We start from the raw sequence: 17,682 nt of genomic DNA, 5'->3' as shown, positions 1-17,682 counted from the left end.
AATTCAAAATGGCGGCCGTTTTTTTATGACGGAAAATGACGTCATAGGGTGCGATCGAATCGGCATGAGCTCAGGAACAAGAGGAAAAAAGAATTTTGTTGATAGGCCTTACGGTTCAAAAGTTATTAGCATAATAAAAGTGCAACTTTGGACAGTTGGTGGCGCTAGAGGGAATGAGTTAGAGACACCAAAATTGGTGTATTTAAAGTTGGGACTGTCCTCTATCAGAATGTCAAACCAAAACAACTTTCCCGCAAACCGGTCTATGGGCTGCCATAGACGCCCAGTCGGAAGAAGAATAATAATAAATATAGCTGCAAGCAGCCATTACCGGGGCCAAGCGCAAGAAGCGGCAACATATGCCAAAATGGCAAGGAGTGGCAGACCAACTGCAGCAAGGAGCAATTAAGGGCATTTTGAGAGAACTTTGGGCAAATGGCTAAGAAAATCACATAAACATTAACTTATAATATGATTTAATGGGTTATCACTTTCGAACAATAGGTGGCGCAGTTACGAAATAGATGTGATGTGGTCAGAGTGAGGTGACAATGACACATACAAAGTTTGGTGTCAAAATGTGAAGGCATTGCAGAGATAAAGCCTAAATAGTCATTTTGGCAGCATGCCTCAAATTTGATGCTGTGGTATACGAAAACGGTTTTGTCTATCGTCACGCAATCCATAACTTTTATTCGGCTCCGTCTGGAGATGATACGATTCAATTTTCGTGAAAATCGGACAAACGGTCTAGGAGGAGTTCGAAAAAGAAGGTTTTTCAAAGAAATAAAGATGGCGGACAGGAAGTTTAGCTGATTATGCAAAACCTGACATCTATGTTTTCGGCATAACCCAAGGAATCTATTAAGATCAGTTTCATTGCAATAGGCAAATTTGTTCAAAAGTTATTAGCGTTCTCAGAAATTAATTATAACTTTTGACCAACAGGTGGCGCTGTCTCAAAATCTTTTGAGTACCTTCAGGGCATGCTGCTTATGGCACACACTGAGTTTCGTAATGTTAGACCAAAGCATTTGTTTAGTATAGCATTGTATTTCACAAAACTGTATTGAAGTCAATGGGAAATTCACGTTTTGTTCTATTATAGCGCCACCAAGAGGCTCAGTCCCACAATTTTTTTTATGTGTCCTCAGAGTGACCCCATACATATGTGTGTCAATTTTGGTGAAAATATCTCAATTTGCTTCCGAGTTATAAACATTTATATGAAAAAACACGTAAAAAATGACTGACACATGACTTTGTTTGAATTTTACTACCCCTTACTATCAATATTTTCGCATTTGGGCATTTGCATATAGTTAACAAGCTATGATTCCGTGTTTCTGACGGTGGTTTCGTCTCGATCGGAACAGCGGTTTTGAAGATATCGCCAAGTGTTTTTTTCGCGCTAAATCGCTACGCTACGCCATCCGTGAGACGAAACCCGACATATTTGGTATCGTTGGACTCGGCAACGATTCAGGACCTCAAAAATATGACTCCCGTGAAAATAAGTGTACCACACCCAAAGTTATAAGCGTTTGGAAAAAAAAATTCACCACTAGGTGGCGCTGTTTCGAAACTTCTCAGGCTCCTTCAGGGCATCGTACTGATGACCCATACCGAGTTTCGTAACAATTCGTTCATGCGTTCAAAAAATACAGCATTTTAGCACATAATTCAAAATGGCCGACAGCCAAAATGGCCGATCTGGGAAAATTGGATATCGGTCGACTCGGCATGATGCCCTGAATCTAACGAGACCAAGTTTTTGATTTTTGGACAAACCGTTCAGAAGTTACGAGCAAAAATAGCCATTTTTCATATCTCCGGACCACTAGGTGGCGCTGCGCCGAATCGCTGCATGTAGCCTCAGGTCATGCTTGTGATAACATGTACCAAGTTTGGTCTGAATAGGATTAAGCGTTGCGGAGATACAGCCTCACGTCTGTTTTCGCAAGCGCTTCGTAAAATTTGTTTACGCGTTTATCGAAAACGGTTCTTCGAATCATCTTGAATTCCATAACTTTTTGTCAGCACTGCCTGTAGATGATCCGGTGCGATTTTGGTGAAAATCGGACAAACCGTCTAGGACGAGTTCGCAAAAGTAGGTTTTTTGGAAAATTCAAAATGGCGGCCATTTTTTTATGACGGAAAATGACGTCATAGGGTGCGATCGAATCGGCATGAGCTCAGGAACAAGAAGAAAAAAGAATTTTGTTGATAGGCCTTACGGTTCAAAAGTTATTAGCATAATAAAAGTGCAACTTTGGACAGTTGGTGGCGCTAGAGGGAATGAGTTAGAGACACCAAAATTGGTGTATTTAAAGTTGGGACTGTCCTCTATCAGAATGTCAAACCAAAACAACTTTCCCGCAAACCGGTCTATGGGCTGTCATAGACGCCCAGTCGGAAGAAGAATAATAATAATAATAATAATAATAAGAACCGGCACAGATACAATAGGTGCCTCCGCACCTTCGGTGCTTGGCCCCTAATAATAATAATAATAAGAACCGGCACAGATACAATAGGTGCCTCCGCACCTTCGGTGCTTGGCCCCTAATAATAATAAGAACCGGCACAGATACAATAGGTGCCTCCGCACCTTCGGTGCTTGGCCCCTAATAATAGGAACCGGAACAGATACAATAGGTGCCTCCGCACCTTCGGTGCTTGGCCCCTAATAAGAACCAGCACGGATACAATAGGTGCCTCCGCACCTTCGGTGCTTGGCCCCTAATAATAATAATAATAATAAGAACCGGCACAGATACAATAGGTGCCTCCGCACCTTCGGTGCTTGGCCCCTAATAATAGGAACCGGCACAGATACAATAGGTGCCTCCGCACCTTCGGTGCTTGGCCCCTAATAATAGGAACCGGAACAGATACAATAGGTGCCTCCGCACCTTCGGTGCTTGGCCCCTAATAATAATAATAAGAAGAACCGGCACAGATACAATAGGTGCCTCCGCACCTTCGGTGCTTGGCCCCTAAATAGTCCACAGATGACATCATTTATACATATAAAATCTAGCGTTAATTGGATCTCAAACAGTTTCATTAAAAGTAGTTATTACTCCACCACGTGTGAAACCAACGTGGTTGAACGATACTTTGCGACAGTGGGTTTCGGGAAACAGTCGTGACTAGCTAGTTGATTTTTCCAACGATGCATCGTACTATGGTAGTGAAACAGTGAACTACGTCGTTGTACGGGAAACGCACCCCTGTTAAGTTCCTGTCTCTATGAAGCCCCTCCTTCTGAAGAGCACACTGTGCTCTGATTGGTCGGCTGGAGCAGTGTGTTGTGATTGGTCAAGCTCTTCCAGCAGATTTGGGAAATTTCAACACACTACTAACTAGTCTCGCATAGCCAGACCTTCAGACTGATTTCATAACAGCTTTCTTTAGCCAAGGCCCGCCCATAAGGCCGTTTGACCGACATGTCAAACAACCAATTACAGTTCGTTTCGTTCAGCGTCACGTTTCGGAGCATGGAAATGTCCCCACAACAACAGACCGGCGTGCAACAAGTCAGTCAGCATAGAAAATCAAAGAGGGAGAAGAAAACAAGCAGTAAGTCACTTGATCTTCCATAGTAGATAGGAGGGGACACACAAATAGTAAAATAAAATTGGATCTGCTGGGAATCCTTCTAAATGCTGACAAAGGGTCGGTCAGGCTTGGAAAATAATACTTCCCAAATCTTGTCAGCAAACAGGCTAAAATATCTCTTTTTGTCTCCACTAAGTGCCTCAAACAAAACTCCTGGACATCTCTTAAAGAGTCTATGCCGTGGACCTTGCATACTTTTGAGAATCTAATGTTTAGCTGATCTTGATAAATGCTCATTGTCACACATGAAAACACAACAGTTTGTCTTCCGCAATCACACGTCTGTTTCACACGCTTTGCTTCCCGGCGGACCGAAAATAAACGCGACACTCGCGCCGCCCGGAAATCCGATAAAATTCAACCAATCAGATGACGACTTTGACATTCCTGAAGTGTTTCCTGTTAAGTGTACCATGTGCATCAGACGTGTGAGGCTCCCACTCTGATCCCATAAATTTCAGGAAAAAGGTAGTCCTTAATGCATCTGTGCATCATGTAAACTGAGAATGCAGTAATAGCTGTAAGTAGGGCTGGGTATAGATACAGATTTCCCAAATTCAATTAGCTTTGGTTTGATTCAAATTTCGATACTAACTACTCAACCAGGCCCCACCCCTTTATTCTGCGCATGAATGATTTAAATGAGAAATATTGTGACGTGTTCGTTTCCGGAAGAAAACTCAAGACTACAATGGAGGCGTTTCAGGGAGTTATAGAGTCATTGATTTAGGAAATAACTCCCACTGGAACTTTGCAGACTATTTTTTTTCATGCTCAAACGGCAACATTACACACTAAAGAAAGCTGAACACGTACAAAAGCATCCATTAATATGGATTTTTTTTTATCTGCAACATTTTACATTACAATTTATATAAAGCGGGGTCTAAAAGTAAGAGATGGACAGATGTTCTTGCTTCCTTTGAAGCATAAAGATGCTTTTTGGATCATTCTAAAATCATGCTGAATTATCAGGACTTACACAACTTTGTATCTACACAGACATAAGAGTTGTTCTTTTCCACGAGAACGGTGCATTGCTCACGTCTTTTCGTGGAAAAACCACAGAGACACAAGGGAAACCTGCTTTAAGTGACCACAGAAAGCCTTCATACTGGAGCTTTGCCTGTCCTGACCTTGTCCGCTCTTCTACATTTGAACACACACTCAAGCTTGAGGAACTGAAAGATGAGGTGTGGTAAGAATATGTGTATTTGGAGTCCCCAGGTCTTTGGTTGACACCCACAATGTCGAGTGTAGTATCCACTTAACCACAGTGCACTATTGGGCCAATGGGTCTCTGCCCTTTCTTGTTCTGTCAGTATGATTTTTTTCCAAGAGATTGTAAAGTGCAGAACCTAAATGGCAAAGGACATTTGTCAAACATATATGAGCTGAAGTAAGGTAGTGTGTACTGCTCCCCTGGGCAGAAAACAACAACAAAATAAACCCGACACACAAAGTTACTTCTACACAGAAATGTTAACACTGTACATGACACGTCCATCCATGAACACACACGTACACACACACATATACGTGCACATGCATTCACACACATAAGATTCTGACACATGGGTAGTTGACACATAACATCCAATAACCTTTATCCGTATCAATATGCAGATTTTAAGTTTATAATAATAATAATAATGAAATGTATCTAAGTAAAATAAGGGTGAGTAAAATAATAACAGATTGTGATTTATTTCTTAAAAATTTCGATAATTATTTTCATGTTATGGCTGATAAACACTTAAAGCAATAAATATCAAAATTATATTTTGTCTAAATAAAAACCGTTCAAAAGTTTGTGGTCGATAAGATTTTTTGTTTTGTTTTTGAAAGTCTCTTCTGCTCACCAAAGCTGCATTTATTTGACCAAAAATACAGTAAAAACAGTGATATTGTGAAACATTATTACAATTTGAAATACTAGATTACTATTTCATTATATATTAAAAATGTAATTTATTCCTGTGCCTAAAGCTGAATTTTCAGCATCATTACGCCAGTCTTCAGTGTCACATGATCCTTCAGAAATCACTCTAATATGATGATTTGCTGCTCAAGAAACATTTATGATTAATATCAACGTTGTAAATTATTCTGCTGATAATTTTTTTGTCTGAATCCTTTAATAAATAAAAAGAAAGAACAGAAAGAACAGCATCAATATGAAACATAAATCTTTTCCAACATTATAAATGTCACTTTAAATCAATTTAATGCATCCTTCCTGAATAAAAGTTAATTTAGTGACACCAAACTTTTGAATGGTAGTGTACAAACAACATAATGAATTTAGTTAGGGATAATGGGTAAAATGGGTTTTGTGTTTTGCTTAATATAACATTAAACAGTGTTATTAAATAAATGGTGTCTTTAAAGTAAGGTAATTTAAATATAAAAATAATTGAGTTTTCAATTAAGAGTATAGGTAAGTCACACTGCAGGGAATCTACCATGTCAACTACCCAAAGTACACATGCTCATTCAAATTCAAGACCAGAGACGGAAAACGTGCAAGCAATAAAGAGATTTAAATGGATACATACTTTGATACTCACCGACATAGCGGATGCGAAACCCCTTCTTATTGGTGCCGTGGTCAGCTGACCAGCGCAGGAGAAGCTGGTGGCCCGTGGTGGTGATGTTGAACGGGGTCGGGAGGTCACCGCTCAATGTGGACAGGGTCTGACTATGAATTGTGGGTCCTTCAAAAGAAACAGAAGAGAAAGACAATTTGCAGGAGGACTGATATATTAAATTATACCAGTCAAAAAGAATGAAAAGTAGCTTGGTGCTTAGCTGGTTCACAGTTTGAAAATACTTTTGAAAATATCTTGAAAAATAGGCAAAGCAGGTAAAGTGTAGATAATAACAGCCTTGGCCACAAAGGGTGACTACTCTGTGAGAGGAAAATACACACTTATTAAACTAATGCAAGTTCAAATTACACCTTTCATATGTTGTATTTATATGTATATAAAAAATGCTACAAAAGTCAATGCAACACTTTCACAATAACATACAATCTTATAAGAAAAGGTTTTATATAGAACCTTAAAAGGTTCTATTAGCGCTACGTATTTGGAGCCCCTAAAAGGTTCATTACAGAACCATTTTTAAGGGTTCATTTATAAGAAAGTTCAATATGGAACCTTTTGGGTTCATTCATTATCACTTGTTTTGTCCTTTCCGGATTAAATATTTCATATTATTGACAAACATCAAGACCCTAAAATGTATTTATGAATGATCACAAAATTCAAGATATTGGGGTTAGAAAATGTATATAATTTTATCTACTTAATCAATATCACACAAAGAGTGCCATTTCAGTTTTTATCCTCCAAAAATCAGCATGATTATCTTGCAGAATAATGTAATATATGAATGAATAATAGCCTATAAAGAACCTTTGTGCCAAAAACGTGTCATTTTTGGCATAAAAGGTTCTTTGGAGTTGAGCAAAGAATCCTATGCTTCATAACATATGCCCAATGAAGCCTTTTTTTCTAAGAGTGTAGTTTAAATAAGAAAAAAAGTCTACCATCAAAGACTTCCAGAATGTCGTATTCCTTCTCAGTCTGGAAAAACTCAAAATACATGGTGATATTGTAGCCTTTCTCCACGTTGATGCTCCACGAACACATCTGAAGGTTGGGGTAACTGTCTGGGTAGCCAGGGCTCAAAATCACCCCGGACGAGTCGAAACGAACATCATGAGCAGGACATTGTACTGTAGAGGAAAAAAAAAACATTCTATTAGGTATTAATTTAGTATGTATCAATAAGATGGGCATGCTTTATATGGCACTACTCATGTTTCATTAGCCGCGTTTCCACTGCCGGGCCAGGGCCGGGCCGTGCTAGTGCGTGCCAGGGCCAGTCGCGTTTCCACTGTCACTTCCGGGGCTTGATCGGGGCTTCCTCAGGGCCAACGGCCAGGATTTCTGGCCCGTCAAATACCTTGGGCCAGAGGGGGCCAGCTCGGGCTAGAGGCGTGCTCAAGGTAAAAGGCGGAGTTTATCGGTGTTATGGAACGTTATGATCTGAAGCAAGATGCACATAGGGGTGTCCATGTTTAACCGATTAACCGTTTAAAATTGCATAACATTTTAATTTGAACTGTAGGCCTATGCCAAATGCTGCACAACAATACATAGGCTAGTATACAGTATATAGGCTACATATCGACGAATTTTCAGATATTTGTTTGATTTTTTTGCCCCTTAAGCATTTAAAATATTTGACAAATTAATATGAAAAAAATATATATTTTACTGGTTTTCTGAGGCCAAATTAGAACCTGGAAATGATATTTTCCCCGCAGTGCTGAATGAGAAGAGCCGTAACCACAGCCTACAGAAAGGGGATTTATGGGTGATTTATAGGCTATAATAAATGTGTCTGATAATAAAATAATATAAAATAACGAGGCATTAATTGTTTATTAATAAACTATTGTTTTCTAAATGATTTTCGGCTAAAAACATATCTCCATCTCCGGATGCACATTTAGAGAGAAATTAAGCTACATAAACATAGAAGATATTGGCTTTCGATTCGAATTTGTTCGTTTTAAATTGGACATTTAATCTACAAAGGATATAAAAGCTTTAAATGTCCAATTTAAAACGAACAAATTCGAATGCGGTGGCTGTTTCAGGTCTCGCGCTTCAGTTCACGGAGATCATGAAGCGCGCCTTGATTAATTGTTAAAGCACAACGTTTTCTTGTTATAAATACATTTATTTGCGAATAATGTATTATTATTTTCTGTATGACCAGAAATTAAAGAGTATTTTAAGTTGTTTCCACTGAAAGAAATGCAATGAAACTGTTCACATGGGCGTCTCGCAGCCATCAGTGCGTGCTCCACACACACTGGATATGCGCTGATATTTGTCAAAAATATTGTGTTTATTTGTGCTCTGTTCCTTTTTTGGATAAAGGCGTCTTCTACATATGCAGCCTAATAAAATGTTACAATAATGATGATGATGGTTATTATTATTATTATTATTTGCAGACACGGAGTTTTTGTGAAATGGACGTTTTGCTTATTTTCAATTGGCAATTTCAGTTTGAAGGGTGATGGAAATGGGGCTTTAACTGCTCCGTACTTGCTGCCTTTTATTTCTATAAATTAATTTCGTTTCAAATGAGGTCCAATCAGTTATTAAAGGTGTTAAAAATTTACTCTGTATCTCGAGGTTGCGGCGCGCACACTATGCACCGAGTATTAACCGATGGGCCTCGGTTAACGATTAATGAATAACTTGAAAACGTGCCCGCAGCCCTACTTGTTATATCGCGCAAAAAATCGCTGCTTGAAATGGAGAATCGCCTGTACTGGTCTCGTGACACTATTGCAGCCACTACGGCAGGTGAGTTAATATACATGCTATCTTCCTAATTTACAAAATAAATTAATTCATAATACCCGCTGAAATGGGTTGGGTTTTATGACGTTTGATCCAGAAAGGCATGTTAGGGGTGGGGTCTGGGGCAGCGCTGTGGGGCTACTGGCCCGGCAGTGGAAACGCAAGCCCGGTGCTTGAGGCCCGAGGCCACTAGCTCGGCCCGGCTCGCTGTTAGCTCTGGCCCAGCCCTAGCCCGGCAGTGGAAACGCGGCTATTGCTCAAATTGGGTCCGTTCAATTCTATTCTAACTGACATTAACCAAAACACAAGTAGACAAAGATGATTAAGACACTGAGAAGCTCAGAGAAACTGAACTAGAATAGATACGACAACTCTAGACTCGACACACCTACACTTGACAAAGGCAAACCACTAAATTAAATAAAACTACATTAAACTAGATAACCCAAGAAAAGACTACATTTCACTCAACAAACCTAGACCTGACGAGACTAAACTAAACCAAACTAAACTACACCCTAAAAAATGCTGGGTTGGTTTAACCCAATTTTGGGTCGAATATGGATAAACTCAAACATTGGGTTAAACATGTAATTTAAAAATATAACCAATGGCTGGGTTTGTCCATATTTGACCCAAAATTGTGTTAAAACAACCCAGCATTTTTAGAGTGTACACTTGACTTAAACAAGCTCTAGATGAGAACTACAGTAGATGAGACTGACCAAACTCGAGTAAAATAAAACTAATATATCTCGACAAAACTGAAATCAGCTGAGAGAAATTAAACTCAACTAAACTAGATAAGAAATATCAAGTGTTGTCTTATCTAGTTTCATTTAGTTAGTTAGTTTATTTTTAGTTTTGTCTATTGTTGAGTCAAATGTAGTTTTGTATTATGTACTGTAGTTTAGTCTAGTTTTATTTAGTTTAGTCCAGTTTGGTTAGGTTAATTTAGTCTAGTCTAGTTCAGGTTTGTAGAGTTGAGTTCAAAACTAAACTAGACTATTAATCTAACCAAACTGGACTAAACTAAATAAAACTAGACTAATCTAGATAACACAAGACAAGACTACAGTACACTTGACCCAACAACAAGAAAAAAACTAAACTAACTGAAAGAAGCTCTGAGAAACTAAAGGAATCTAGATAAGGAACCGAAAAACTGCATCCAATGACCTAAAGGTGTCCTAAAACTCCATCCAGTGACCTACTGGTGTCATAAAACTCCATCCAGTTACCCAATGGTGTCCTAAAACTCCTTCAGGTGACCTAATGGTGTCCTAAAACTCCATCCAGTGACCTAAATGGTGTCCTAAAAGTTCCATCCAGTGACCTAAAGGTGTCCTAAAATTCCATCAGGTGACCCAATGGTGTCCTCCTAAAACTCCATCAGGTGACCTAAAGGTGTCCTAAAACGCCATCAGGTGACCCAATGGTGTCCTAAAACGCCATCAGGTGACCCAATGGTGTCCTAAAACTCCATCAGGTGACCTAATGGTGTCCTAAAACTCCATCAAGTGACCTAATGGTGTCCTAAAACTCCATCAGGTGACCCAATGGTGTCCTAAAACTCCATCAGGTGACCTAAAGGTGTCCTAAAATTGCATCAGGTGACCCAATGCTGTCCTTAAACTCCATCAGGTGACCTAAAGGTGTCCTAAAACTCCATCACGTGACCCAATGCTGTCCTTAAACTCCATCAGGTGACCTAAAGGTGTCCTAAAACTCCATCACGTGACCTACTGTACAAGTGTCCTAAAACTCCATCAGGTGACCCAATGGTGTCCCATAAGCACATACGTAGTATGTGCATGCGTAATTTGACTGTAAAATGAAGCGCTACCCATATTTCTTCAAAAACAATAGGTGGTAATATTCTGTCATCTTGCAAAAGACCATTTTTCATCAAGTCAGCCTGAAATGTTACATACTCTGCAAAACACTTCATGAGCTCTTCCATAGCTCACTTTGTTTATTCCCCTCCGAAACTGCTTTAATGTGCATGACAAATGATTGAACTACCGTTTCCAGGCACTTTCCTGAATCTAAGCACAGGACAAATTCTAACAAAGTGAGTGCTCTCTCGTGGGGATGCAGGGAGAAGGATGGAGCCATGAAAGATTAATGGCGGCAGCTGTTTGAGCCACTAAACTCCAAGAGTCGCATCACTCATCAACAGAGAACGTGAGGGAAGAAGCAGTGACAGGGAATGACTGAGCTCTTCATGGACTATCAGCAATACCGCCTATGATCACATTTTACCCTCCATTACATGTATGATGCTCGTTCGAGTGATTTGATCTTATAGTCTATCATTCCCAGTATCCTGCGATATACTTGTGGTCGGAGATTGGACGTTTCCATGGCAACATGCTTTTCACTGAAACCTTTAACCCTGGTTCTGTGGTGCGTTCCGGTTTCTAAGAGACGATGCATTAGGCAAATAATCCTGGTAAACGGAAGCTGGTGGGCCTGTGTCTTTTTTTCTTTCTTTATTGCAGGAATAAATACAGAAATTTTACAAAATACACATATCAAAAAAATAAAATAAAATAAACACTAAATGAAAACAAAACACAGATAAACAACAATATACTGTAAGAATAAAAAAGGTAGAAAGAATGGTAACACTTTATAATTACTACACGCTAATAATCATTAGTTAAGCATGAGTAAACAGTTAATTCATCATTCATAAAGCATTAATAGACATTAATAAACAGTTTATTCAATGAACCAGTTATTTAAGAGTTGCCAGTGCTTCATAAGATCACTTAGAAAGTGTGAGTAAACATGTATTTATTAACATGTATTTATGCTGTAATTCAGGATTTTTAAAAGCATTTAGTAGTGGTCAGTTAACTATGTTTGTGAGCTCATCTAAAGTGAGGACTAGTCATGCTTTGTAAAGCATTTATAAAGGAGATTTAAAGGCTGTTAAATATTTCTGTTCTGTATCACTGTGTTGTGTTTGTTACATTTTACTGTTTAGAAGATTGATGCGCCTTTAAATCTCCTTTATAAATGCTTTACAAAGCATGAATAGTCCTCACTTTAGATGAGCTCAAAAACATAGTTAACTGACCACTACTAAATGCTTTATAACTACCTGTATTTACTACATTTACTTACACTTTCTAAGTGATCTTATGAATGACTGACAACTCTTAAATAACTGGTTTGTAAATAATGCTATACTTCATTTAGGAATTATTAATTGATCATTAAAAAAGTATGAAAATACAATTATTAAATGCATTAAAGATATGCTTATAAATGTCTATTAGTATTGGATTCGACTTTTAATCAATGGAAGGAATTGGGTATATGCACAATCAAGGACCTTTATTTTGATGGGGCGTTAGCTTCCTTTACGCAAATACAACAGAAATACAACCTTCCAAAAAATAATTTTTTTCAGATTTGTACAGATAAGGAACTACTTGCGTACACACAATGTCCCCCTGGATGAGGTCCCGCCCTCAATCAGTGACGATTGTCTCATCCAGTTTAGAGGAAACAAAAATCAGTTCTCTTTAATTTATGGAAAATTACAAGCAGCTACTTCTCCCTCTACAAACTTGATCAGAGAGGAATGGGAGCGAGAGATGGGGATTGGAATCTCTTGAAGAGATTTGGCAGAATGGTTTAGAGGATATTGATAAACAATCGGTCAATACAAGATTATGTCTCATTCAATTTAAGGTCTTACATAGATTACATTTTTCAAAAAAGAAACTACATAGGATTTTCCCCAATGTTTCGCCTCTTTGTGATAAGTGCAAATAAGAGGAAGCTGATTTAGCTCACAGTTTTATTTTCTGCCATAAAATACAGGGATTCTGGTGTGAGGTTTTTAAAATGCTTTCAGATATACTTAATGTAAACCTGGAACCTGACCCAGTGCTCATTATATTAGGACATTCTAACCATATATATTCTTTGAACAGTGCCCAACAGAAATTTCTTACATACTGTCTGATAACAGCCAAGAAACTGTTACTACTGTTTTGGAAAAAGGTTTACCCTCCTGATGCTAAACTATGGCTTGAGGAACTGATGTCTACTCTACACCTGGAACGAACTAGATACCTTTTGAAAGGCAACATGGGACAATTTCACAAGATTTGGGATCCTCTCATATGTTACCTCAATAGGAATGTTATCCTTTAATGTAATGTATTGCAGGCTGACTTAAGAGCAGTGTATTAATGTCACTGGATTGTATATTAACAGGCGGGGATGGGGTGTTGGTAACAGTAAGTTTTTGTTTTTATTATTTATTTTTTTAATTTTTTTTCTGCATATAAGAAATCTATCCTGAAACCTGTAATTATTTCAAGACTATTTGATGTCTGAATAAAAACCAATTTAACAACAAAAAAATGTCTATTAGTGCTTTATAAATGATTAATTAACTGTTTACTCATAGCGTGCAGTTATTATAAAGTGTTAGAAAAGAAAGACCTCATACTTTGAAAAATATGTCATTACACTGTAAAAAAAAATATTTTCAAGATTTGTTATCACATTATTCAGTTGAGATAACTTATTATTTTGAGTTTCTGATGATTAAATTAATCTCCTTAATTGTATTAACTCACTTTTTCCAGTTCAATCAACGTAAAATTTTAAGGCAACCCAGGTTACTTACTTTTTTAAGTTAAACCAACAATATTTTTTGCAGTGTAGTAATCACAGCATTTTTTCTTTTGTCAAATCAACTTAAATAATTGATTTAGTTCAGATAACATATCATTTTGAGTTTCTGATGATTAAATCATTCTCCTTCATTGTATTAACTCACTTTTTCCAGTTCAATGAACTTAAAATTTTAAGGCAACTTTTTTAAGTTAAACCATCAATATTTTTTTTTACAGTGTAGGTGGCGTTGAGTGTTTTAAGGTCTGTGTTTTATTCTTGAAGTGCATGCCCACCTTGGCAGGAGGGAGGGTTTCCGTCCATCTGAAGCCGTTCTCCGAGCCTGCACGTCAAAATCTCACTGCCCACGAGACTGAATCCGGGGTGACAGCGATAGCGGATAATATCACCTGATATACAGAGAGAGAATGATTAAGCATCCGTTTAATTAGCTGGGACAGCGAACCTCCGTAGCTTTAATGGAGAAAGATGGCCTGCGATGTATATCGTTTAACGCTAAACTTGAAGAGGTTGATAATTGAGCTGTAAAACAGCAGCGTTTGCAGCCTTGTCTATTGAATTGCATGTATTGGCTTTGCATGACAACCCTGCCACCATCGCCTATCTAAAAATAATCATGCGTAAGCACCTGGAAAACATCAAAGCTATGACGCATAGAAGCGTTCCTGTGCTCTGCCAGTGTCTAGGCAACAGGGCAAGGTGAATCTCCTTTACATTACTGGCCAAATTTCTATGGCGCTCATCAAAAGCTTTTGCTAGATATTTCATGCAAACATGGTTGTGCTATGAATGGGTCTTATTTAGGATACTATTTTAGTAGTCACTTTGGCAACGAGGGCAGATTGAGTCGAGACTTCTTTAATAGGTGGATGTACGCATGCGAAGCACAACATACTTTCAAGGAGCATAAATTACATTATAGTAGATGTTTTATTAGTGCTCTATCCATTTCGTAATTGAAAAGTTCCACGCAAAATGAAAATCCTGTCATCATTTTCCCTCATGTCATTCTAAACCCCTTTGACTTTCTTCGGTGAAACACAAAGGGTTTTTTTTTTCTGTCCAAAGAAAGCCAACACAATAGAACAGACATAAAACACTGAGACATTTTTCATATTTTGTGCTCTGCTGAGGAAAGAAAGTCAGAGTCAGGTTTGGAAAAACATTTTTGGGGGAACAAACCCTGAAGGAAATGATGACGGATAGCTTTCTCCAGGTATTGAAGAGAATCAGACCGTCAGAGAATATGATATTAAGTATTTAGGGCCAGTGCAAAACTCTTGGTGTTAAAAACTGCTTTCAGGATTTACTAAAAACACACATTGAAAAATTAGCACTGAAAAGGCATGGGCATTTTTGGAATTTGCTCTGATGCTAATTTGCCCTGTTTAGCAAATCTGGCCCTTATAGAGGGAATGCATTGACGTCACTTTCCCGCCGGAACAACCCCCCTCAGCCTGACTGAGTGGCAAAAGATGTGCTGGGTGACTGGATTTAATAGGGGAAACTGTGAAAATGCGACTAAAACGAACAATTTTATCAATTTAAACTAAATGTTGGACTCAATATAGTGTTCCTTACAACTTACTAAACAGCCAGTGATCCATGGATATTGACATGCAGCCAGGAATCTTGTTGCCTGACATTTATGTTTGCCTGATTTCGACACCAGGAAAATAAAAGGAATATAGACCGAAACATAAAGCAAATTTGCCTGTGAACGATTTATATAAATACAATATGTAGGTCTAAATCCAGGTATTCACTTATATCAGTGTTATATATAGCCTATATATATCATCATATCGTCCAGCCCTAAAACTTTATAGTTTAAATAGTTTAAATCTAGTTGTCCAGTCAATCGCAAAGCTCTTTCCCACTTTATATGTGTTGTGTTTGTTTTTTGCGGCATTCAATGAAAACAAACACAGCCGCTCAGTCTTTTTGCCACTCATTAACTCAGTAACTGCAGGCACTCCGGACAACGGTGATGTCACGCGCATACCCTCCATACTCTTCAGGAGCATAAATATAAAAATAGTTTTTTTTTTAATTGAACAAATTCTCTTTTAAAAAATCTGGTATGCTGGACCTCAAACCAACCCTTCAAGACAGTTTTATTAACACAGAGCTGCCAACTCTCACGCATTCAATTGACCCAATTTTCACACCACACCCCTGATTTCTGTGTCAACCCGGTCGGTCAAATGCCTGAAAGATGAGTTTATCTATAGATCCACCTGTTGAACCACTCGTGATCGACTAGTTATATCACAAATTAGTTAAAATATCCCATAATCTGGAGCGATCGAGTCTGCTTGCGAGACCAAAAGTCAAAAATTGTCAGCTATGATTAACAAAAGCAGTGTTGTGTGTTCATACCTATCTCTAACTCATTGTCCTCCATCAGGACATCTGCGTTTGAAACCTCTGGTGGAGGCTGGCAGACTCGTAACTGGTAGGCTGCAAAACAAGAGGAGGAAAAATGTGGTTACAAAGATTTGTTAAAGACAAAAAAATCTTTAACGAGGAACAAACATTTTTATTGAGGATTTACTTATTATTAATCCATGGAGTCATCTTTACAAATGTATCTATAAAAGTTCTCCCTTCCCCACCCTGTAGCGCATCTCAGAATACACTCAATTTTGGGTCAACCCAATTTTGGGTCAAATATGGACAAACCCAGTTGGGTTAAATTTATAAATTGTATTTTTTAATCCAAAATTTGGGTTTATCCATATTTGACCCAAAATTGGGTCAACAACCCAACATTTTTTAGAGTGTAGTTTCAATAGGCGATGCAACGTCATACTTACTGTATGTGTTTATAGCTGCGTCATTTACAATTGTTCTTCTAATTTTAGTCTGACAATTTTAGTCAAACATCACACTTTAGTGATTTCCTGATTTAGTGATTCCTGATCCTGATTTAGTGATTTTATGATTTCCTTGGACTGATGGTTATAATGGGGAATGGTTGAATGAATGAATTAATAGTTGCATTTGAGTGACTAATTACATTTTATATTGTATATTTTGTATAGACCATTTTGCAAGATGTAAACAACACTGGTCCAGAAGCACTTCCTGTTTCAGTTTTTTAACACTACATAAAAGCTGGGATAAAATACAACCAACAGAATATATAAAACTGAAACCAAAAAGTTAAATAAACATCTTTAAGATGTTTTCTTTACATGTGAAATAAAGAAAACAGTTACAAACTGAAACAGGAAGTGTTTCTGGACCAGTGTTGTTTACATCTTGCAAAATGGTCTATTGTAATTCACCTGCTCGGGGACTACAGATGGAAACTTAGCTTAAGCTAAATCTGGTGCAAAGCATCTTTAATTAATGCTTTTTGCACATTGTCCCTGTTGAAATAAATAAATAAACAAAAACAAAATCCATTAATTCAAAAAGAGTCCATGTGATTGGGAATTTTGCAGATTTGGCAACAGGGCCAAGCTCACGGAGATTCACTGTGTGATTGATTTCTCTGTGATTCATACATCGCTACATCATTGACATGACAACATTTACACCTTATGTCTGTAAATATGTGTCTGAATGACTTTTCAGACCACTTGCGAACCTGATATTATCACATGACAGAGTCAGACATCCCACCTTTATATGCATTTCTGGAAATCGAGCGAGCGAGAGAGAAAGCCTGTGTTTCACCTGGTATTAAGATGCGTTTTCAGTAACCCAGATGCATTACCGTTACACCTGGCATTATCACGCATGTCAAATGTATCTTCGGTGACCACTTGTGTTTGGATTTTGTGGCTTTTTTCATCACACTCAACTATATCACTTGCATTTTTGTCAAACGAAGAGCCTACTATTGGATGATCAAACCTGTGTAAGACAGCGTACACAAATAAAAATCATAGCATATAATATATGGGGGGTTGTGTGTGTTGTGTCGTCTCCCGGAAATATATAGTGGGATATCTGCAGAGCAATGAGCCAATCACAGCGAAATGTAAGG

At 38.0% G+C, this 17,682-nt stretch overlaps 1 protein-coding gene across 6 annotated transcripts in view; it reads right to left on the bottom strand.

The window, feature by feature from the left end:
• The window catches only part of csmd3b (CUB and Sushi multiple domains 3b), a 636,199-nt gene that overhangs the window by 135,102 nt on the left and 483,415 nt on the right, over positions 1-17,682 (bottom strand). For 4 of the 6 annotated variants that reach the window (XM_089123027.1, XM_089123028.1, XM_089123031.1 and 1 more), the window contains 4 exons: positions 16,065-16,145; positions 13,958-14,071; positions 7,181-7,369; positions 6,183-6,341 (listed from right to left, as the gene is read on the bottom strand). In XM_089123027.1, coding sequence (XP_088979153.1) covers positions 6,183-6,341; positions 7,181-7,369; positions 13,958-14,071; positions 16,065-16,145 — 543 coding nt within the window. The remainder of the gene's footprint in view (positions 1-6,182; positions 6,342-7,180; positions 7,370-13,957; positions 14,072-16,064; positions 16,146-17,682) is intronic. The other 2 variants (XM_089123029.1, XM_089123030.1) reach the window with 1 other exon arrangement.

The sequence above is a fragment of the Pimephales promelas genome, chromosome 18 (genome assembly GCF_988280905.1).
Source record: "Pimephales promelas chromosome 18, fPimPro1.hap1.1, whole genome shotgun sequence".
NCBI lineage: Eukaryota > Metazoa > Chordata > Actinopteri > Cypriniformes > Leuciscidae > Pimephales > Pimephales promelas.
The sequence above is the reverse complement of the archived record's forward strand: the minus strand, read 5'-3'. Positions and strand labels throughout refer to the sequence as shown.